This window comes from Sceloporus occidentalis, unplaced genomic scaffold (assembly GCF_023333645.1).
Source record: "Sceloporus occidentalis isolate IW3139 unplaced genomic scaffold, rSceOcc1.0.p SCAF_3, whole genome shotgun sequence".
Lineage (NCBI taxonomy): Eukaryota > Metazoa > Chordata > Lepidosauria > Squamata > Phrynosomatidae > Sceloporus > Sceloporus occidentalis.
In genome coordinates this window covers 29,680,491-29,704,177 of record NW_028316983.1, presented here as the reverse complement: position 1 = coordinate 29,704,177, position 23,687 = coordinate 29,680,491, and the positions used below count along the sequence as shown (strand labels likewise).

The following is a 23,687-nucleotide window of genomic DNA, read 5'->3' as shown; positions in this document are numbered from 1 at the left end:
AACAAGGAGGCCAGGCGGAAGCGGCGGCGCGGGGGAAGGAGACTCGGGCCGGAGGAGCGGTGGTCTGTTGCCATCATGGGGGCCGTGCTGGGCGTCTGCTCCCTGGCCAGCTGGGTGAGTGGCGGAGGCGGGGAAGGAGGAGGCTTCTCCCTTCTCTCCCTCAGAGGAGCCTCAGGGGCCCTTGGAGGGATCTGGGTCGCCCACATCCACCTTGTTGTCGTTGTTGTTGTTGTTGTTTGTGTGCCACCCACAGCTAGAAAGGCCACTAAAACAGTTACAAAAAGGAACCGAGTGTTCCTCTTCGTGTGACGTCACGCGCGCGTGGTCACGTGCCTTCAGGTTTTTCCAAACCTTTGGCGCCCCTAAGGCAGCCCTCTCCAGGGATTTGCTCGGCAGGATTGGCTCAGAGGAGGGTTGCCTTTGTCTTCCTCCGAGGCTGAGAGAGTGTGATTTCCATGGGAGGGCTAGGATTCGAACCCTGATCTCCAGGGTCAAACCTCTATGGCACGCATGGCTCTTCACTGTGGCTCTTTGAGTCTTCTATATACGAATCTCAAGCACATCAGTCCATGCACAGCGTCTGTGATGTCGCTTGTCCTTTTGACTCCCAGTTCGATAAACATTCAAACATTGCCCCCAATATCTAACCTACATTCAGTCTTTCTAATCCCTTCCTTTTCTAGTCATTCAATGATAAGAACAGAATTCACGGCATACATACGACTTCCACCTCCTTGGATTGGAACAGCTCTATCCTCTCTTCTATCATGTCATTATCCCGTTTTCCTGAGCCCCAAAATGTAGCTCAGACATTACATATATCCAAAGCGAAAGTGAAACCGCATGAAGGCACACATGCTCTGGATTTTGTTGTTTCTCTGGCATAATTCATGATTAATAATATTCTCCTTGGCATTATATTTCATTTTTTGTTGCTGTTGTGTGCCTTCAAGTTGTTTCTGACTTATGGCGACTCTAAGGCGACTGTATCATGGGGTTTTCTTGGCACATTAATTCAGAGGTTTGCCATTGCCATTCTCTGAGGCTGAGAGATTGTGACTTGCCCAAGGTCACCCAGTGGATTTACATGGCTGAGCCTGAATTTGAACCTTGGTTTCCAGAGGCATCGTCCGGTGCTCAAACCACTACACTGGCTCCCATTTTTCATTTGACTCCCCCCATTACTGTCAAACAATACATAACATGATGTACTGTATCAGGGTAGGAGCCAGTTTATTTGAAGCAATAACAGATTAACATGAAACCAGAAATAGGATTTAGATATTGTAGTTTTTACTCTCACTGTATACAATTGGCCCTCCGTTTGCACAGCTTCTTTATCCATGATTTGAATACACACACATTATACAGTCAGCCCTCCTTATCCACAGATTTTTTATCCACAGATTCAAGCATCTACGGTTTGAAAATATTCAGAAAAAGTATGAATTCCAGATAGCAAACCTTGATCTTCCATTTTATATACAGGACACCATTTTGCTCTGCCATTATATTTAATGGGACTTGAGCATCCACAGATTTTGTTATCCATGGAGCATCCTGGAACCAAACCCCAGCAGATAACAAGGGAAAATTGTGTGTGTGTGTATAGAGAGAGAGAGAGAGAGAAAACAAACCTTGATTCTGCCATTTTATATAAGGGACACCATTTTATTACACCATTGTATTTAATGGGACTTGACCATCCATGGATTTTGTTATCCATGGGGACTCCTGGAACCAAACCTTAGCAGATACCAAGGGCCCGTTCTGCTATATCCTTATCAGCAAAGACTTATTAGGCAAACTTCCACAGTTCTTAGTTCATTCATATGTTCCTATTTACTGTGTATGTTTCTGCTCACAATCCTAAACTTTATTTTGGCTTTTAATGTCTTGCCCACTGTTATTGGGAGAAGAATCTAGAATTGTGACTGTTCTCTTTCCTTCATGTTTCTTAGGGCTTGTGGTTTTATCTCTAGGAATGATGTTTTCCTTCAGCCATGAAGTGGTTGCCGAGTCACTGACATCCTCCTTAGCATTGTAGCTATTTCGTCCAAGTTTATCTTTGACTACTTAATGTAAACAAACTAAATCCTAAATGGCAGCCCATTTGTCTTAACCCTCCTGTTCTAACAGTTAGAGCAATAACCATTATGTTGCTCTGAATATATTTCATAGGCTATTACAACCACATGGGGCGGGGTGGGGGACCCCAGACTGTAGAGAGCTGGGATGATTACAAGTGTTGTAGAGCAATGGCATGTTCTGAAATACGCCACATGTATTTATCGTCTATGACTCTGAGGCATTTAGGACAAGCAAGTTTAGTTCAGATTAGAAGGCAATGGAAAAAGGCAGTCTCTTTAAATAAAGTAGAAGTGGCATAGCTATTGGAACAAAGAGTACATTCATATTTCTGCTCTTCAGCATTTCAGGAGAACACTTATCATGTCATGGGCCTCTTAATATAGCTGCTTGAATGTTTGCAGATTGCTTGTGCCATATTTTTCAGAATCCATCCATTAGTATGGCTTTTCCTTAGCCTGACTTCTTTTATAGTAAAGAAAGATATTTGTGTGGTTAGGGACAGATCTTTCATAATCAAATGAAACTATGGCATCAGTTTGGAAAGCAATTTTCATGTCCATGTTCACATTTACATTTGCTTTTATAATCCACTCAGATGGGTTTAAAATGAGTGATCCTTTAAAAAAAGTCGATTGCACCTTTATAGTTGTTTGAAGTTACAGTGGATCCTTCCCATCCACAGGGGTGTTTGTCCCCCACAGATAGGGCAAAATGTGGATGATCATGCCCCACGTCATTCAGTGGGCAGCGACGTGTGTATGCCACCATAGAATAATATAGTGGCATTTGAGCCATGGATGTTCCAATCCATAGATCACTAGCCTGCCAATATGGCAGGCCCATTGTAGTCACTGCCTAGTGTTTGTGTGTCAAAGTATTTTATTTCCTGGTATTCCAGCATGGATCCATGGAGTATATATACTGTTATGTAAATGCATGTTTATATATTTTTGTGTGTACACATGAATGAAGACCTGAAGCACATGAACAACTCATTCAAAAAGCAAAACACAACAGCTGTACAGTAGAGCCCAATATGATGGTTCCCAAACACTCTCCTAAAATTGCCAAAACATTTTATGGGCTGCTAGAAGTAAGTTTAGTTAAAGTTAAAGATCAAAACATCATCCTGTTGACATGACTGTCAATTGTGTATCTGTCTGGTTCATTTATGTTCACCTTCCTATGGCGAATAGGCTTTTTTGCCATATCTGTACCCAGTCAAATTAGCATTTTGGTGTTACAAGGTATTTCCTCCCTGGTGCAAATCCCTTTCTTCTGCTCTTCCACCATCCAGGGAAACTGACAGATCTCAACCCCCCCCCCCCCCCCCAGCTCCTTGGTTTTCTGATGCTGGCTGGTGGCTGAACCACTTTGGGTTTTCTTGTACGCTTTTTGTGGGTCACCCAGGGGAAGTCCTGTTGTGACATGCTCTTATCTCTAAATCACTGGTTGATGAAAAAACTTCAGACTCGAAGTTTAGGCTTTTCTGCCTCATTGAACTGGAAACTGACTGTTGGGGGCAAATTAGCTTACTTGCTAATTAGCTTACTTGCTGTTCACCGCTATGATCTTTGGAATAGCGGTATATAAATAAAACAAATTATTATTATTGTTATTAGTGGACAGAGGTTTGGAAGAGAGGGAATCACCCTAATATCATTGAACTCTGGGGGTGAGGAAACCTTGCCCTTCATGCTCCATAAATTGATGTTGGCTATAGTGAAGTAGGTATTTGAACATATTCAAATACATTGCGCCTGCGTTATACAGTACGCCTTATGCTGGAAGCCACGCCGGAAGAAATGGTGCTGCACGCCAGAAAGTAATGGCGCACACACCTGCCACCACGCCTCCATGAGCATGAGCCCCATTGGTTTTCATGGGGCTTGAGTTTACGCGGAATTTCCCTTCTGCGGGGTGGGTGGATCTGGAACAGATCCCCCGTGTAAGGGAAGGGTCACTACTGTAATGGGTCATAAAAGGCATGTCTAGAAATATCAATTACAAAATTGACACCCCTCCCAACAAAAATTGAGTTGATTCATCCACGGATCAATGTAAGTACTGTACTTTAAATCACACACACACTCATCCCCTGGTGAAAGACAAGAATTTAATCTGCCCTGGAAGCACTGACTCCATCTAGTCTTTAGTGTGACCACAAACAGTTATGCCTGTTGGGATTTTGTAAATTCTTTAGCATTGTTTTCCTTCGCTTCATCCTTCATTTACTTTTATTTCCTTCATTACATGCCCCTAAGTTTTACCTTCAACTTATGCATGGGTCCTATCAAAATCTATAATTTTGACTCCAAAACCTGCCCTTGACATATGCATGAGGTCGACTTACAGTCGAGTATATACAGTACTTCTTAAACTTCAGAGAGCTAAGAGAGCTAATGTGGCCCTTTAGATGTTTCTGGGCTTCATTGTTTTGTTGTGTCATTACGTTGGAATAAGAGGGTTCCAGGAGCCCCTCTTATTTACAGCCCAGTTGAGGTCATGTGGAATCCCAGTATATTTTACCATTAGCTATGCTGGCTAAGGCTGATGGATTGGTAGACTAAAAAAACAGCGGTGGGGCTGAAATTGCCCCTCCTTGGTGCAGCATTTTCTGAAGTAATAAAACTGTTTTTCATTTGACCATGCTACAGTTTCTAAGGCAGTTTTTATCATGTAAAATGGAACATCTTTCCACCATTTCTTCATGTTAAAGTTCAAGAATGATTCATTGTGCTATTTGTTTGCCAATCTGTTTTGAAAATCTGTCAGCCATTAAACAGTTTGTGGTTATGATATTTTTATGTTCCCATTTTCGCTTGTTTCATGCATGTAAATCTTATTTTTGTTTTGTTTTTTAAAAAACTAAACTTCTTTTGAGGATGCAATGATGGTACATGTTTTTTTTTTTAATGTATAGGTTAACACTTCAGATACAATCTAATCACTTAACACCTCTGTTTTACAGATCCCCTGCTTGTGTAGTGGTGCATCATGTTTGCTGTGCCGCTGTTGTCCTAACAGCAGGAATTCTACTGTGACTCGACTTATTTATGCCTTCCTCCTTCTCCTCAGTACTCTTGTTGCTTGTATCATGCTGGCACCAGGAATGGAGAAACAGCTGAAAAAGGTACTGAGAGGTTTTATAGTTCTGTTTGCAGCGGGGCACTGATTTACCAGCTTAATATATTACATAAAAAAAGACTTTTATGATATTTCTGTTTTCCTTAAAACTAGTGTCAGGGAAGTGGAAAATTGTTTTATTGGGCTCATTTTTTTCTGTGTGAAATCTCAGTGTTTTAGTATCTACAGAACTCTCCCTCAGTACCACATTTCACATGAATTAATTTTCTTCCTGTCAGCTTTCTTCATTGTCCAGCTTTCTTAATCATACAGAGAAATCAGAAATATGCTGGTACAGATAATCCTGAATTTAGCATTCAATGATATATCTTTACACTTCAAGATCTTGTCGAGTTCCTTCATAGCTGCTCTTCCAAGTCCTAGTCATCTTCTCATTTCTTAACTTCAGTCACCATTCTGATTAATAACTGAGCCAAGGCATGAAAAATCACAGCTACTGCCAAGCCCTGGATATCCAAGATCTGTGTTTGGTCCAGAAAAATCCCTAAACTGAGCTCTTTGAGAGAAGTGTCACTCCACTAAACATAGAATTAAGCCCAGTTCCAGCTCATCTGAACAGACTAAACCAGTGGTTCTCAATCTTCCTAATGCCGCGACCCTGCCATAACATTATTATCGTTGCTACCATCTGAAATATGTGTTTTACGATGGTCTTAGGCGACCCCTGTGAAAGGGTCATTCAACTCCAAAGGGGTCGCGACCCACAGGTTGAGAACTGCTGGACTAAATGCATCTTTTCTGTTGTTTTGGATTTGGTAGCCCACATCCAGTCTTATTACAGTGCACCTTTTTTTACGCGGGGATCCATCTGGAAACCCCCACCCACGTTAAAAAAAGTGTGTATGCTTGAGCCCCATTGAAAGTCATGGGGCTCATGCATGTGGCGGCGCGGTGGCGAGTGCGCGCCATGGGGGCGTGCCCCATTAATCTAAATGGGATGCGCCGCCACTTGTGCCCTGTGCACTCCTGCGCAGCTTTCAGCATATGCTGAAAACTGCATATAGTGTGTCCGCGTATGATGCAAGTGCACTGTACTGTATTCAGGAGATAATTCAAGATTTCTGTACCTGTCTTGAAGTGAGATTGAAAGGAGAAAAAAAGTGAATGTCATTTCTGTGTTACTGATACTGAATAGCCAGATCCAAATAACCTCCCTTAACAGTTTTTTAGATATATTGAATCACATAGGGGACAAGATAGAAACCTGAAGGACCCTACAGGCAAATACCTTAGGGAAAGAACAGACATTGCTACTATCATCTCATTCTTCTTTTAGGAAGGATTGAACTGCTTTATCACCATGACCACGGATCATAGGCCTGAAAGACAAGTTAATCCAGTAGGATATGCTGGCCTATGATATTAAACTGTTGAGACATCCAGCAGAACCATGAGGGATGTACTCCCCTGCCCATTTTCCAGCATAGAGCCTCCACCAAGTCTCAAAATAAAGCATAAAACTAAACCAAAATAGATCTAACCTTTCCCATTCCCGTCACTTACTTGACCAGTAAGTGCCTCCTTTTATTAGCCAGGATGGGTATGGATCCAGTATGTATGTAGCTAGCCTTATCTTTCTGAAAATCCTATCTACTTCCACAGACTGCACAAATTGAAACACATCCAGATTAACTAGACAAACAGTTGCCTAAGGTATACCTGCTAGTAAAGTGTTAATGGCAGCATCTATCTTGGAATTGATATGAGTGAGTTTATCTGTAAAACACCTCATAGAATTGTCATAGTGGGCTACCAGTCCTTTCAGTGTACCTCTCCTACATGTGGGTTGCTGGACTGGAAGGGTGGTTTGGTCCTGAAGCCTGTAGTTGCTAATCCAAATACTAATTCTTGTATTCAGATACACACTAATGTTTGATGTACTTTGTTACTGCTTCCGGCTGGAGGGGTCCTTTCTAGAGGCCTGAAAGGATCCGTGGTGGTTGGGCTCTCGCCGCCATGTTTTTTCAAAAGGCGACGGGGAAGTGGCTCCAGAGCAGGCCGGGCCAAGTAAAAGGGCCGGTCCCTTACTCCTCCGCACCGCTGCCACCGCCGAGTAAAAGGGCTGGCCCCTTACCCCTCCACGCTGCCGCTACTGGGGATCCTCCGATCCTCCAGCGGCTTCAGAAGTACTCTGTGGAAGCCGCTGGAGGATCGGAGGATCCCCGGCGGCGGCATGGAGGAGTAAGGGGCCAGCCCTTTTACTCGGCCCGGCCAGCTCTGGAGCCGCTTCCCCGCTGCTTTTTGGGGAAAAAATGGCGACGAAAGCCCAGCCGCCGAGGATCCTCTCTTAGGCCTCTAGAGAGGCCCCCTCCAGCTGGCGTGAGTGCCTGCTGGCTAGGAGAGGACCCAGCAAGGACCCCAGAGACAGGGAGGTGGCTATGCCATTCACCTGTCTCTGGGGTTTAATTCCGGCGCATAAGGCAGACTTAAAAAGTCACCTTATACGCCGGAAAATACGGTATTTCTCTCTTCCCTTTACCACCAGAATTTCCAAGGCCCATGGCTTGCAAAACTGGGTACAAACCTCTCTCTCTTCCCTTTACCACCAGGATTTCCAAGGCCCATGGCTTGCAAAATGGGGTACAACCCCCCCTCTCTTCCCTTTACCACCGAGGTACAAGCCTCTCCATACACACTCTCTCTCCCTTGAATCACCAGCTGTTTGTTAGCTCTGGCTATGAAGGAAGGCTGAGGAATAATAATAATAATAATAATAATAATAATAATAATAATAATAAGATTTATTTACCGTATATAATCAACTATAAGTCGACCTCATGTATAAGTCGAGGGCAGGTTTGGGGGCCAAAATTATCGATTTTGATATGACCCTTGGATAAGTCGAGGGTGAAATTTAAGGACATGCAACAAAGGATCTAAATGATGAAGCAAAGGAAAACAATGCCAAAGAACCCACAAAATTCTGGCAGGCATAACGGTTTTGGCTCACACTAAATGCTGGATGGAAGAGAGAACAGAGGGAGGTCAGTGGTTCTAGGACAGATTGCACCCTTGCCTTTCACCAGGGAATGGTTCCCTTTTTAATAAGAGTTAAAGTATAGTATTTACATTGACCCATGGATAAGTCGACCTAGGTTTTGGGGGGCACTTTTTTGACTAAAATTTCTAGACTTATACATGAGTACATACAGTATATGCCACCCAATCACTGGGAATCCAGGTGGCTTACAACAGAGAGGATAATAGACGGTTCCCTGCCCTCAGGCTTACAATCTAAAAAGACATGACACAAAAGGAGAAGGGAATGGTGGGGAGGGGAGGGGATCAGATCCAGCATTCTTCTCTGAGGCTTGGACCAAGGCAGATGGACTGGAGGGAGGGCTCTTTTTCTTAATCGAGGCCGAGACACAGAAAGAGACAGGAGAGTGGCGCAGAGACTCAAACAGGGAGGCAAACTCTCTCTCTCTCCCCCTTGTCTCAGCAGCTATTTGTTAGCTCTGGCTAGGAAGGAAGGTTGAGGGATTAGATAAGAGAGCGTGCGCGGGGACTCAAACGGGGAGCTGTTTAAAGATCCCTGGCTATGAAGGAACGCTGGACACTCTTTTAGGCAGTATTAACTTATTGCCCCATATCTTGGGGCATACATTTCTCAACTTATAGTCAAGTATATATGGTATTCACTTATTGCTGTATTTGTGTGGTAGATCAGTGCCCTCTAGCTGAAAGAAATAATTCCTTATTAACCTTTAAGAAAAGGGCATTTGAAGAGTACATGATGCTGGGGGCGAAAAGAGAGATGCAGATGAGTGACAAACTGAACAGCATGTTAGATGAAATCTTATGCTTTTGGGCCACCTTCCCCATCTTAAACGGTCCCAGACAAGATGGACTTCTGCCATTCCCAGGCAACAACCCTACCAGGGCCTTTGTAGTCCTGTGGGAAAGTTCTAGGTTAGTAGAAGACAATTAGGAGACCTTTTGAAGGCACTAGTAACAAAATGTGCTTCCCTGAGGTCACGGCATAGTTGATAAATGCCATTGTCTTGCTCCACATTAATGTTGAGATCAACAAGTTAATGATAATTTACTGAATTAAAGGATTTCACTGATTATACCACTGAATTAATTTCCCAGTTTCTAACCATTAAAATTATTGAATTAATTTTCAAACCTAACTTTCCAAGGTCTGGCTCAGATATGGGGATCAACAATATGGGGTAATCTTGTCTTTGATCCTTTTATTACTTTCTGAATTTGGTTGTCTAGTAATTATTTTTGGAATCTGTTAAAGTTACATGGTCACTTACAATACTGTTGACTTTGATAGAACTAGGATAAAAGAAGTGCACTGTCCCCTGATGCTCTAACCTTGTAAATGATGCAGGGAAAAGATGTGGATGTTGTGTAATCCATATGTCTATCATTAAGCCTTTTTGGATTTATTTCCTCTTTCAGGTGCCTGGCTTTTGTGATGGCATTGTTGACTGTGAAGCTTTGGTTGGATATAAAGCAGTCTATCGAATCAGTTTTGCCATGGCTGTGTTCTTCTGTCTCTTTGCCCTTCTTATGATACAAGTGAAATCGAGTAAAGATCCAAGGGCTGCAGTGCATAATGGGTATGCTAGAAATGATTTCTTCCTTATTCTATCTAGGATATATAAGCCAGGTGTTTTAAAAAAAATCACAAAAATGGGGAAGGAAACTGCTTTCATTTTTAATGATGTGTCTTACATTGGATATAGATATATCTTCATTTTTCAGACCTTTAATTGCTGTATAAATATGCCCCCATGAGGTGAAATAAAAGAATAACCACTAATTTCAGCTTTAGCTATGTTCAGGATTCATTTTTGCATTAACTATGGAATAATTTCATTCATTTCCATCCCATTGCTTAGAAATTGTGTGGAAAATGAATAGCTTGCTCTGACCCTTAAAGTAATGAATGGCATTTCCTTTTGAAGTTGGATGCAAATTGCTTTTCAAGTCTGTCTTTTAAAAAAGAAAAACATACTTTATTTAACGAGAACTAAATATTATGCTACAAACAAAACCTTTAAAAACCCACTTGCTTGTGAATATCAACTTTGGCTGCAGTTACTATTTGAAGAAAGTCAAGGCAGAAATTACAATGGCTGCTTTACAGTTGAACTTAAAAAAAAAGGTAATGACCAGAGAGGTTTTACATAACTTTAAAGCAGACTATGAAAACACTGAAAAAGTTTGAGATTTTATATACCTTGGCTCAATCATTAATCAGTGTGGAGACTGCTGCCAAGAAACCAGAAGAAGACTATGGCTTGGAAGCGCAGCTGTGAAGGAACTAGATAAGATTTTAAAGGGTAAAAATATAGTTTCCCCTCCTTTCTCGCAGACTTGAGATCTGCATTCTTGATTATTCATGGATTATTCTCCATTATTCTCAGTGAAGCGCCCCCCTATAGCAGGCACTCCACACACGCCCCATTCAAGCCTAAAGAGTCCTAGAGAAAACACTCCACTAGGCGTTTGTAGCTCCTCTAACGCAATTCTATAATCAATGTCTGTCAGATGTTGACCACGAAGTTGCACTGGAGGACCTAGAGATTCCTAGAGAGGTTTCTCTCAGATAAAAACATAGTGTTTTTGTTATTGGCAGTTTTTCCACATTTATGCGGGTCCTGTTCCCCTAACCCCAAAAAATGTGGAGGGACAAATGTATTCAGTTCTAAAATTACAGTGAGCCACGCCCTACATGGACTTCACTTCCGTGGCTTTCAGCATATGCTGAAGCCGTGGGAGAATCTAATGAATGGCATGCTCACTGCAAGCATGCGCCCCATTATTTTCAATGGGGCACAAGCATACATGATTTTCCCCTTATGCGGGGGGGGGGGGGGGTGCGGAACGGATGCCCCACGTAAGGGAAGGTAGCACTGTAAATCATGGCCTGCCAATATATGCATAATCACTCAGTTATGTGATAATTTTGAGATAAGTGAGAGTAAGACCACAAGCTAAGGAAGACTACATGCATACATACCATTTTTCATTTATAACTGTTTGACAGTCTTAGTACTTAGCTTTGTTAGGTTTAGGGTAATTATAGCATGCAAATAAATACTTATTAGTCTTTTGTTTTGTTTTTGAAACAGATTTTGGTTCTTCAAGATAGCTGCAATTGTTGGCATCATGGTTGGAGCATTTTACATTCCAGAAGGGCCTTTCACAACAGGTAAGGACACATGGGTAGGGAAATAAAATCTTTTTATTGTAATTATGTTCACTTGTGTGTGAATGTTTGAGTTTCCTTTTCAGGGTTTTTTTTAGAAGACATCTAGTTGATGTCATTCTCTTGCCCTGGAGAAAGATGTTGACATTAAATCTCTACTAAAGGTGTAGTCAGATAATCATGCACATATGATGTTGGCTTATAAACTCTTCCTAGAGTAGTCACAGTATGAGCAGCTCACGCCATGATTGCATCTGTGTGGCAAGATCAATTAAACCATGCTGTTGTTGAATTGCAAGTTTAATGAGATTGGGGTGAAGTTGTGGTGGCATAGGAACAAAAAGGCCTCATCACATGCCTATATACTACAGATGATCACTCCCCCCCCCCAAAAAAAAAAACTGTTTAAATACTATTTGCTGCATGTTGACAATCATTAAGCTTATGGCCAATGTGATGCAGCTGGAGTGTTAGTGTAGGATGGCAGATGGGAATTATGCAGCCCTCCAGATGCATCTCTTGGCAGTTCCTCAGTTAACTGCTGGTTGGGGCTTTGGGGATTCGCAGTGCAACAACATCAAGAGGACCACATGATACCAATCCCTGGTCTTGGACCTGAGAAGCCTCCCTTCCCCTCTCCTTTTCTTTCCTTTCCTTTTCTTTCCTTTAAAAAAACAAAACAAAATTTGGCTGTGAAACGTAGTGGGTTCCCTGGAGCTAGTCACCATTTGTTAGCCTAACCTAGCTCACAGAATTATGAGAGTAAAGAGGATGGGATAAAGCTACTATATGTCAATTTGGGTTGTTTGATGAAGAATGTGATAATTACATAATAAGTAACAAATTTGCGGCGACATATTCAAAAATAGGAAGTTTAGCATCTGCTGCAAAGTTGCCCTTTTCTTTTCTTTTGGCAAATGGGCATGCTGTATTCTGGTGTGGCTTTTCTGCTAAAAGGAAATGAAATACAATTCTATATGTTCTGTATAGACTGTTTGAAATCTTTGTTTTTAACTATTACAGCATATAATGTGTGTGTGTATGTTATATATTATAGGGTCAAGTATAATCTCTTGTTGACTAAAGCCCAACATACCTACTCATTTGGAATACACACAAATTGATTTATTTATGAATGTATATATGTGTGTATGTTTAAATGGGGGATGGAGGAAATGACAAGAGAAAAATTGTACAGGCAAATGCACATCCATACACATTTAGTTTGCAGATTAGGACTCAGTGACTTTCCTATTGGTTTTAAATATATTCAGCCAGAGGTGTCAAATTTTAAAGGCTTCTATTTTAACTTTAATTTTAACTTTTAATTTTAATGAAATAAATAAATCTTTCTCATTCTTTCCAGTATTATTTGTATGTGGCACTATTGGCGCATTCTTGTTCATTCTCATCCAGCTGGTGCTGCTTGTTGATTTTGCTCATTCCTGGAATGAATCTTGGGTTGAACGAATGGAAGAGGGAAACTCCAGATGCTGGTATGCAGGTAAGTGGCATTTATCTGGTGAGTAGCAAAAATGGGTAAGAGGCAGAAAGCAAATTATGTGCTGTTCAGCATAAAACTCTTACTGAAATCTTGCATCAGAAGACATAGTCTTCCAGTGCTGCTGTCCAAAATTCAGCCTTTGAAGATTCACAGTCCCGTCCTCCAACACAACCATTTCTAAGACACTGGACTGTGGGGTGGTGAGTAATTACATGTTTAGCCCTCTTCCAGTCATAGTACAGTCGGCCCTTCTTATACACGGATTTTTTATACACGGATTCAAGCATGCACGGTTTGAAAATCTTCAAAAAAAGTATAAATTTCAAATATCAAACCTTGATTTTCCATTTTTATAAGGGACACAATTTTTCTATGTCATTATATTTAATGGGATTTGAGCATACATGGATTTTGTTATCTACGGGGGATCTTGGAACCAAACCCCAGCGTATAACAAGGGTCCGTTGTATACTGAGACAGATGGCTGTAGAGACTGGTACATAGTCCTTTCTTGATTCTGTCACAGCTCTGTCGCATTGTGCCCTGCAATGCGGAGAGGGCTGGATATGTCATGACTACCTGCCCTGTTCTCTACCCCATTGGAAACGGCCGGGATAGGGGGGGGGCCTGTTAGATCTCAGAGTATGTTTTTAGGGGCACTTTTGGTTAAAAACAACAGTGCAACCACTGTAAATGTGAACTGGGATAATTACAAGGTCATAAGCCAGGCATTGCTGTTGCCGTGTGCCTTCAAGTTGTTTTGATTTTAAGCAATTTTAAGGCACACCTATCATGGCAGTATTTGTTCACAATGGATTTGCCATTATCTTCCCCTGAGTCTGAGAAAGCATGACTTGCCCATAGTACCCCAGTGGGTTTCCATGACCAAGGAGGGACTTGAACCCTGATCTCCCAGAGTTGTAGTCCAGTACTCCGATCACTGCACTACACTGCAGTCATGAAATTTTAATTACTGAACAGGATCCCATTCCCACCAGCAATGGTGACAATCAGTTTATATATAGTAATAGAAATAGGACTGCACAGCAGCTGCAGGTAGCATTGCTGAAACACCACAGTTGCAGGATTAATTATTCTAGGTGTTATGCAACATGTTGTGATAATCAGAATGAAAGATGTCTTTTCATTTGAATTCTGGCTTTAATATGGAAAAGTTAGAAAGGCAGTTATGTACACTTATATCCCATGAGTGGAAAAAGCCAGGATACAAAGAAAAGAAAAGAAAGGGGAAAGGAAAGGCGAGCCTGCCCCACGCCATGATGGCTAATGGGCAGGCTCAACAGCAGGCGTGTAGCCTTCTTGGCAGTCACATTGGCCGTTGCCTTGCCCTTAGCAAGGGAAGATTGGACTTCAGTATGGGCCTTGCAATGAACCACATTCAGTCTTTTGGGCAACAACAATGCATCAGGCAGATTTGTACTAAAGTGAAATGCTGGATGACTCTGATGTGCTTTTTCTTCAGCTCTTCTGTCGTGCACTTGCTTGAACTATGTCCTGTCATTCATTGCCATTGTGCTCTTCTATATCTTCTACACAAAGCCTGAGGGTTGTATTGAGAACAAGTTTTTCATCAGCTTTAATATGATTTTGTGCATTGCTGTGTCTATCACATCGATCCTTCCCAAAGTCCAGGTATGAAGATTTCTTCATGGGGTTCTTGTATGGGACATAAGGAGAGAACTGACTCACTCAGGCTTGTAGATGACACAGTGGTTCCCAGCTTTTGGTCTTCCAGATGATTTGGACTTCAGCTCACTTAATTTCCCACTGTTGGCCAAACTGGCTGTGGTTTCTAAGAGCTGACATCCAGAACAAATAGAGGACCAAAGGTTGGGAATCATTGGATGACTAATTTGTTTAGAAAGATGTGATACTTATCCTCCAAATACATGAATGGATTACACAGTCTATGGCCTGTTATGGTGAAATAGGCTGTAAACTACTTTTTTCAGTAAGACATTTCTGAAGGATTTAGTACTCATGTAATACACTATTTCACTACCATTGAAATATGAATAGCTGAAATTCAGTACAGTTTTTAACAGAATATGTCTACTAAAGTTGTTAGTGTTCAGATGTAGCATAACAGCGGGTGTTGAAATCATTTGTGGAGGAAGGGCAGGGAACAAAAGAAACCAGTGGATAGATAGCTGTTCTTGTCAATGTGGCTAGACTGAGAATTATTAAGTGAAAGGGAAGCAGATCTTGGGATCTTAAATTATCCATTTTCTGTTAGTATTAAAATATATAGTATTTAATATTTTTGGTTACAGCATGGATGAAAATACTACTACTTTGCATAAATTCCCTAAGCTGTATTTGTGCCTTTGATCGGGGTTTTGAAATTGCACCTTTTAAACTCAGCACTAAAGTAATAGTGCAACTGAAATATTTCAAATCAGATGGTTTATAGATGTTAAACCATCAAGGAATTTATGTAGTTCAGATTAAGCCACTTATTCTGCTACCTAAAATTGATTGTCTCAACAGGAACATCAGCCTCATTCTGGCCTTCTCCAGTCTTCTGCAATTACTCTCTACACCATGTACCTCACTTGGTCAGCCATGTCCAATGAGCCTGGTAAGTTTCCCAGATGTGAAAGCTGATATATATTCAAAATGGTAGTTGCAATGGAGATAACTGCTGAAGAATTAAAAATGAGCTTTTAGAATGTTTGGAGGACTAGCACAAGGTATGCTTCACAGAGATTTACAATTCATAGCAAAGTATGAGGCTAGTGTGTACTTCTATAGAAAATTACAAACTCCTTCTAAGTTACTGCTGGAGAATGAACTTGAACTAGTTAGCTTGGAAGGACATATTTGTAGAGCAGAGATGGGGAAACTTTGCCTGTGCCCACAGGGTTTCTCATCTTGATGTGAGCTTCTTTTACTTTTTTCTATATTCATCACTGTGTGAGACTATATTTTAAAAAATATTCTGGCTTAAAAACACTGCATAAAACTGGTCTGTGCTTTGCAGATCAGCAAGCTGTTGCACTTAGCCTTTTCCCTGAGTAGGCTATATTTGAGTCATTTCTTGTTTATCTTGACATTAAGGTGATCCTATCACAGGCTTTTTTTTCTTTTTGGCCTGTGGTTTGCCATTGCCCTCCTCTGAGGCTGAGAGAATATGACTTTCCCAAGATCACCCGGTAGGTTTCCATGGCTGAGTGGTGATTGGAACCGTGGTCTCCAGAGTTATTGTCCAGTGCTCAAACAACCACGCTATGCTGGTTCTCTAACACAAATTGTAATGCTTTGTATGCTTGGTGGGGAAAATTTCAGAGTGGTAAGAATTGCAGTCTTGCCCCACCCACCTTGCTTTGGCCTGATTTACTTTATTTCCCCCCTTAGCACTACAGTATATCCTTCTGCGGCCCTTCTCAAATGAGAATTTGGTCCCTAGCTCAAAAAGAGTTTTTCTTCCGTGTTATTATAATAATAATAATAAATTTTTATTTATATACCGCCCTGTGGCGAACCAATCCGGGCGGTTTACAGCATTAAAATAACATACAGCATAAAAACAGTTTATTTCCCTCCCCCCTTAAAAAGTAATTAAACAACATATCTAATTTAAAACCACAATAACTAATTAAAATAACAATAAATTAAACAAAATAATACCAACCAATAAACCACTGCAACTTCAGTTCTAAAGAAAAGGGGGCTTTGGAGACATTACTGAGGAGGGGGAAATCCTAAGATCCTGAGGCCGGGATATTTCAGTCTGGGAAGGCCTGCCTGAAGAGATCCGTCTTGACAGCCTTTTTGAAGCTGTCCAAAGATGTTAATTGACGGATCTCATCCGGCAGGCCGTTCCAGAGCCTAGGGGCGACAACAGAGAAAGCCCTCCGGGAGGTCGCCGCAAGCCTCGATTTTTGAGGCTGCAACAAGTTCCTCCCAGAGGACCGGAGAGCGCGGGGAGGATTGTATGGGAAGAGGCGGTCTCTGAGATAGCTTGGACCCAAGCCATTTAGGGCTTTAAAGGTAATAACCAACACCTTGTACTGGGCCCGGAAACCAATAGGCAGCCAGTGGAGGGACCTCAAAACCGGAGTGATATGGTCCCTTCTGGATGTTCCTGACACAAGCCTGGCTGCCATGTTTTGAACCAGCTGTAGTTTCCGAACCAGGCACAAGGGTAGCCCCATGTAGAGCGCATTACAGAAGTCAAGGCGTGAGGTTACCAGCGCGTGCACAACTGTCTCGAGATCCCTTACTTCCAGAAAAGGGCGCAGCTGGCGTATCAGCCGAAGCTGATAACAGGCGCTCCTGACCGTCGCATTAACCTGATCTATCATCAGGAGCGACGAGTCAAGGAGCACCCCCAGACTGCGAACGCAGTCACTAGAGGAGAGTGTGACCCCGTCCAGGACTGGTGGTTGCAACCCAATTCTTGGTTTCGGGGCCGCTACCGTGAGCACCTCCGTCTTGTTCGGATTCAGCTTCAATCTGTTTTTCCTCATCCAGCCCATTACCGCCCGAAGACATTCATTGAGAGAAGAGATGCCATTAGAATTCGAGGCCGACGAACGAGACATGGAGAAATAGATTTGGGTGTCATCAGCGTACTGATAGCACCCAGCACCATAACTCCGTATGATCTCACCCAGCGGCTTCATATAGATGTTAAACAACATAGGGGACAAAATAGCTCCCTGAGGGACTCCACAAAGGAGCTCCCTCTTTCTGGAGCTACTGTCCCCAAACAGCACCCTCTGGGACCTGCCTGAGAGGTAGGACCGGAACCACTGCAATGCAGTGCCTCCGATACCTAATCCCCCCAAGCGGTCCAGGAGGATGCTGTGATCTATCGTATCGAAAGCCGCTGAGAGGTCTAAGAGCACCAACTGGGTCACACTACCCCTGTCGATGCTCAGATGCAGATCGTCAGTCAAGGCAACCATGGCAGTCTCAACCCCAAAGCCTGTCCTGAAGCCAGTTTGAAATGGGTCTAGATAATCGGTTTCATCCAAGACAGCTTGGAGCTGAAGAGCAACCACCCTCTCGATTACCTTGCCCAAAAATGGCAGCAAAGAAACAGGCCTGTAGTTGTTCATATCCAGGGGGTCCAGGGAAGGTTTTTTCAGAAGCGGCTTAACAGCCGCTTCCTTCAGACAAGATGGAACATGCCCTTCCCTAAAGGATGCATTGATGATATCCGTGAGGAATCTCCTCAATGCATCCCCCACCTGGATGGCCAGCCATGATGGGCAAGGGTCGAGAGGGCAGGTTGTTTTCCTCACCTTGCCAAGCAGCTTGTCCACGTCCTCGGTACTCACTGATTGGAGCTGATCCAGAATAACTTCATTGACGGAGTCACTGGACACCTCGCCTATAGATTCTGTTCCAACAGTGGCATTATTAGAGGGCCTTTGCTATAGCAAACATAGTGATCCTTAAAATATTTCTAGATAACAAGCTCTCTTGACACTTAGTGAGCGATAGTTTTGTTATATATGTTTTCTGGAATTTATTTTCCAGATCGCCACTGTAATCCAAGTCTTCTGAACATCATCAGCCAAATAGCTGCACCTACTTCCCTTCCAGTGAATGCCACTGCTATACCTGTCATTCCGACATCTTCACCACTAAAAAGCCCACAGTGGTGGGATGCACAGAGCATTGTTGGGCTCATTATCTTTGTACTTTGTCTCCTGTATTCCAGGTAAGACCCAAGATTCATATTTACTAAACTGCAAGGAACTAACCCTTTTATTGTGGCTTGGAAAATGGTATCATAAATTTATGTGTATTAAATAGATTGAAGGTTGAAGTCAGAGTAAGCAATTGTGCCAGGACTAAGGCCCAATTTTCTGTCCCTGGGATTCAACCGGACCCACATGGACTGCTGGAAGTGTCCCCATCCCACCCCAAATGCAGAGAACACCTGAGAAAGTGGCCACAAGACCTGCAGCCTATTCAAAAAGCAAAAACTCTGCTCTGGCGTTTTCCAACAAGTGCAAAGAGCACTCTCCTTGGCCCAGAAAAGAGTGGTTCAGGGAGTCTGGAGGAAGTGAGGGCTGTAGAAACAACCTTGGATCAGCGTGCTCTCCTGCCAAGCAGCTTACATGACCAAGACTAGCAGCTTACATGACCAAGACTAGTTTAGCATAAAAATGGAGGGTTAGTGTGTTCTTGAATCTTAATCAAGATAAACAACTGTATGGTTAATTACAACCTTGCTGTTCATTAAGCTGACATTGTGAAATCTCTTTTGACTGTTTTGCAGCATCCGATCTTCTAACAATAGCCAAGTAAACAAGCTGACCCTGTCTGCAAGTGACAGTGTCATTCTGGATGACACTCCAGGTGGTGATGTAGAAGATGGCGAACCTCAGCGGGTCTTGGACAATGAGAAGGATGGCGTCCAGTACAGCTATAGCTTCTTCCACCTCATGCTGTTTCTTGCCTCCCTTTATATCATGATGACTCTTACCAATTGGTATAGGTAAGAATGCTGCAGTGGGGATTTCAAGTGGAGATTCTTGTCTTGTCACCAGTGTGGTGTTCTGTGGCATCATTAACTTATGGTGGAAGTGTGTGTCATACTAAGTTCTTTTTAAGTTTACCCTATTGAAAAAATTAAGGAACTTAAGAAAATGCTTTATGAGGCCTATATAACTATGAGCAACTGTGGCCCTCCATGTTTTTGGATTGCAGCTCCCATCAGTTCCGGCATAGCCAGTGATGGGGGACGATGGAATTTTCAGCACAGCATCCAGAGGGCCACAATTGTCTTCCCCAGTTTAAACTGACAACTAATGGCTCTGTAGGGGTCTAGACAGGCATCCTTCTCAGCCCTATCTAGAGAAACAAAGGAAGTTGTCTCTGGCCCTTTTGTATTACTGAAGATTATTAATATTGCTGTTTTTTTTTTCTAAATATGCAAACTGCTTCACATATGTGCTAAGGAAGGGCAGTATTTTTCCCATTTTGACTGGTATGCTGAGTTCCCAAGTTGAATTGGAATTGCTTCTATTTATATATCAGAATTATAATTTTTGTCTCAGCTAGGAAATTTAGTGTGGTTGAGATAATTATCAGATTGTCATGACAATCCTTATATATCTAGTGGTTCATGTTGATGATCTGTGTAGTTGGAGTGAAAAAGGAGAGTCTCACACATAACCAGAGCAACTTTTGAATGAAAGCTAGTGGCATAGTCAATACTTCAGCAGGCGCAATATACTTCTTGATTATTTGACAATGCCATGATGATGATGATGATGATGATGATAATAATAATAATTTGTATCCTGCCTCTTCCTGTATTGGATTGAGGCGGGCAACAACAAATATAAGAACAATAAAAATAGAACACAACAAGCCACAAGTAAAAACATAGCAAAACATATAAAATCCAATTCCCTATCTCCCTCCCACCTTAAAATACCATTAAAAACGACGATATGTTTTAGCACAACTCCTGAAAAGTTTCCATTTAATCCTTGGAGTGAGGTGACTTACAAGTTGAATCTCTTTCCCTGCAAACCACTTTTGATAACAAGTTCAGAGTTACAGAAGTCCCTTAAGCCTATTAGTTCTGTATTCATACTCTCCATGGCATTTTTCCTTTTCCCCATGGCTCAAATGAGGAGTGTCTTTCTTGCCTTGATCCTTGCTTCTAGTCCATTCTGTAGCTCACTAGCCTGGCTTTTTTTTTAGAACTTTAGAACAAATTTAGGGAATTTGGTCCCCTCCCCTTCAGTGAATAATAGATCTATGACATTGCAATAATTTGCCAAATTTTATTTAGTTAAATATATTATGGATTTTCAAAGTAATGCTATAGAGCTGTGGTCGAATCATGCAGTTCTCCAGAAGTTGTTGGACTGCAACTTCTAGAACTGTCAGTTGACTAGGACTGAGGGGTGTTGCAATCAGTATCTGTGGGCTGCATGATTCCCACTCCTGCTGTCGAAAAGTAAAGGATTTGTGTTAGTATATGACTTTAGTTTGGGTGTTTTCTGTTAAGCTTGATGAGCTGCAGACAGAGGGGTTCCTTTGAGGTTTTATATATACTGTACTGTATAAGACTATTTAAAAATATAGCTGTGTTACTCTGTAGAATCAGTATGTGGAGATCTTGTAGCACCTTTGTGACTAACTGAAAGACAGAAGTTGGCAGCATGAGCTTTTGTAGACTAAAGTCTATTTCCTCAGATGTGTAAGACTATGTAATTGCCACAACCAAGCCACATATCAAGGGCAAAATATTCCCACTTTGGAGATACCCGAATGACACTGGAATCTCTGAGGCAAAGTAACCTCAGTGCAAAACGTGATCTGTTTCAGAAAGGTTTTTAAAAATAATTGTTAGATACACTTCAGGATTTCTCTACAGCTGTTAAAATGCCTTCTGTAAGGTGGTTTCATTCTGTGATCAACAGAAAATGATTTTACATGAACTCCACTTTTTCATCTAACACACCATTTTTGAGTGGTGTGTTGGGTGTCATAGCCTGAAGGAGTGCCACGAACCCCTGGCCACGGGCGTCACTCCATGTGCTCATTATGAGCATAGCCATTCTTATCTCTGCCCAGTTCTACTGCTGACTTTTTTATTTAAAGAAACAATTCATGAGTGGTACCACTCTGAGGAATACTCATGAGTAGTTTTCTTTTTTAAACAAGTCATTATTGGACTGAACTAGGCAGAGACAAAAATGCACAAGGTAGAACTGAATTGATTGAAGGCTGTTTTGCGTGATTTGGTGATTCCTGCAGGGCAGCCTGAAGGGAGGCTGTCTCCAGCCTTTTTTTCTCCTTTGTAAGTGAATTGATCTGTTTTTTTTAAAAAAAAAGTTGCCAAGTGCAGCATAAACCTCCAGCAATTATGTATCTCAAATGTGGCAGGTATCATCTTGTCAGAGGGAGTTTTTGTGCCTATCAGTTTCATCCAGTTCAGTTAAAAAATAGTATTAGTTTTGTTTCTCCCCCTTTCCCATTATAGATTATAGGGGAGACTTTTGACTTTCAAAAGACAAAGCAAGCCTTTGCTTCAGATTAGCAGTAAAGTCCTAGGCCTTTCCAAATTAAAGACATAGGCTGAGATCCTGCAGCAGAAATGTCACCATTCTCTTGTGGCTATGCTCCATTTCTCAGTCTGACCCTTGAATCCCACCTTAAAATCTAACCAGCTGCACTGAGAGATGGAATTCTGAAGCTGCTGTGTGGGACAGTGAAGGATGACACATGCAGCCCTCCTGTCACTACTGAGTAGTGTTTTGCTGACCAGAAGGGACCTTTGTGGGCTTCCATCACAAGTCATTGGTGTACTTGCATTCACTGGTGAGACAACTGGATGCATCATCCTTTAGTGCCTTGTTCTCACCAGTGCTGCAAAACACCATGCCAATTTTAAGGTGAGTTGGGGACAATTACAGTTGTTACAGTGGTACCATGATTGTAAATATAAATAGGAAACAATTACAAGGATAGAAGTCCAAGTAATGATATCATAAGTAACAGGATGCCACCAAAGTTTCCAAGGAGATTTTTTTTTCTATGTAGAGCCCTAGTGCCTTGTAAATAATGACCCCAAAATCAAAACAGCTTGACTTCATTTTACTTTTTCATGGACTGTTCAAAAACAAAACTGGCAAGTTTTTAATGAGGTATCCAGCTATACCTTCATGCACTGACTACTTTTATTCATTATGCAGTCCTGATGCTGAAACGAAAACTCTGACAAGTAAGTGGCCAGCTGTCTGGGTGAAGATCTCTTCAAGCTGGGTCTGCCTCCTCCTTTACCTCTGGACCTTAGTAGTACCTCTTGTCCTAACCAATCGGGACTTCAATTAAATGACAACTTCTCTGAAAGCATGGAAACGTGATGTTACGCTCTGCTGAAAGCCAAATGTTCTGTATTGCTTCTTGGAGCTAAGGCTCCAGCTGTGTCTCCTCTGCAACATACAGATGAATAGAAAGCTGCTAACTTTTATCATGCTTGATGCAAGATCTAAAATGTGTACATCTTGATATGTTTAATTCAAAGCTAGCCTTTGTTATTAATCTATTACAGCTTTGCTGTTTGGAGTTTTGTAAATGCCTATAGTGTAAACATCACACAGATATTATTGGAAGAAAGCTTAACTGAGCTAAAAGTAATATATTTTAAAGTTCTAATGCTTCAATATATGGAAGTGAAAGACATACTGCAAGTGTACATTCCGCTTCAGGAAGTGTGTCCAATTGTGTTCTTTTTAATGGGTGGAATTTGCTTTTCTCAACAGAGAACAGTGTGTTCAATGTTGTAAGTTAGAATTAGGAATTTTAGATCACTGTAGGAAATTGTCCTATTTGCCAGTTAATTTCATTGTATTCAGTATACTTTAAAGAACAAATTACTGAAATGTAGAGTTTACTGAAGTGCTGTTTTCTAATATGACCAATGTCTGTAAAAGCCAGTGCAACAGCTTGTTCATTTTGACATTTAATTATTTGCACTATAAACATGTTTGATTAAAGGTAAGTGTTCAGTATAGTTTTTCTTTAAACAGCTCTACACCTGATATTCAACTCTGTCCTTGCCTTCTACCCCTGAGTACTACTTATGTTTTGTCAAGCTCTTGCAGGTGAATATGTTAACCGGTATGCACCTCTATGCTGAATTATGGTCCTTCTTTTAGCACACTCTTTTAAATATGGGCTGAGCTGGAACTACATGATTGCTTATTTAAAAATATAAACTAATTTTGGTAGTTGTCAGCTACCCTTTCCTGCATTATTATGTCAACTTAC

General features: G+C 41.7%; 1 protein-coding gene across 1 annotated transcript; it reads left to right on the top strand.

Moving 5' to 3' along the window:
* Positions 1–16: 16 nt before the first annotated feature.
* On the top strand, positions 17–23,413 carry SERINC3 (serine incorporator 3). Its single transcript, XM_089513926.1, has 10 exons — positions 17–114; positions 5,063–5,224; positions 9,655–9,815; positions 11,334–11,413; positions 12,777–12,914; positions 14,398–14,567; positions 15,426–15,516; positions 18,426–18,609; positions 19,174–19,392; positions 22,610–23,413. Exons 1-10 carry the CDS (start codon positions 76–78, stop codon positions 22,746–22,748), a joined length of 1,383 nt encoding a protein of 460 aa, XP_089370052.1. The 5' UTR covers positions 17–75; the 3' UTR covers positions 22,749–23,413.
* Positions 23,414–23,687: the final 274 nt, after the last annotated feature.

Excerpts from the sequence above, each read along its gene's own strand:
- SERINC3 (XM_089513926.1), top strand. The coding sequence starts at position 76 with ATGGGGGCCGTGCTGGGCGTCTGCTCCCTGGCCAGCTGG. Across the intron at positions 115-5,062 it reads TCTGCTCCCTGGCCAGCTGG|ATCCCCTGCTTGTGTAGTGG; the intron begins GTGAGTGGCGGA and ends TCTGTTTTACAG. Across the intron at positions 19,393-22,609 it reads ACTCTTACCAATTGGTATAG|TCCTGATGCTGAAACGAAAA; the intron begins GTAAGAATGCTG and ends TTCATTATGCAG.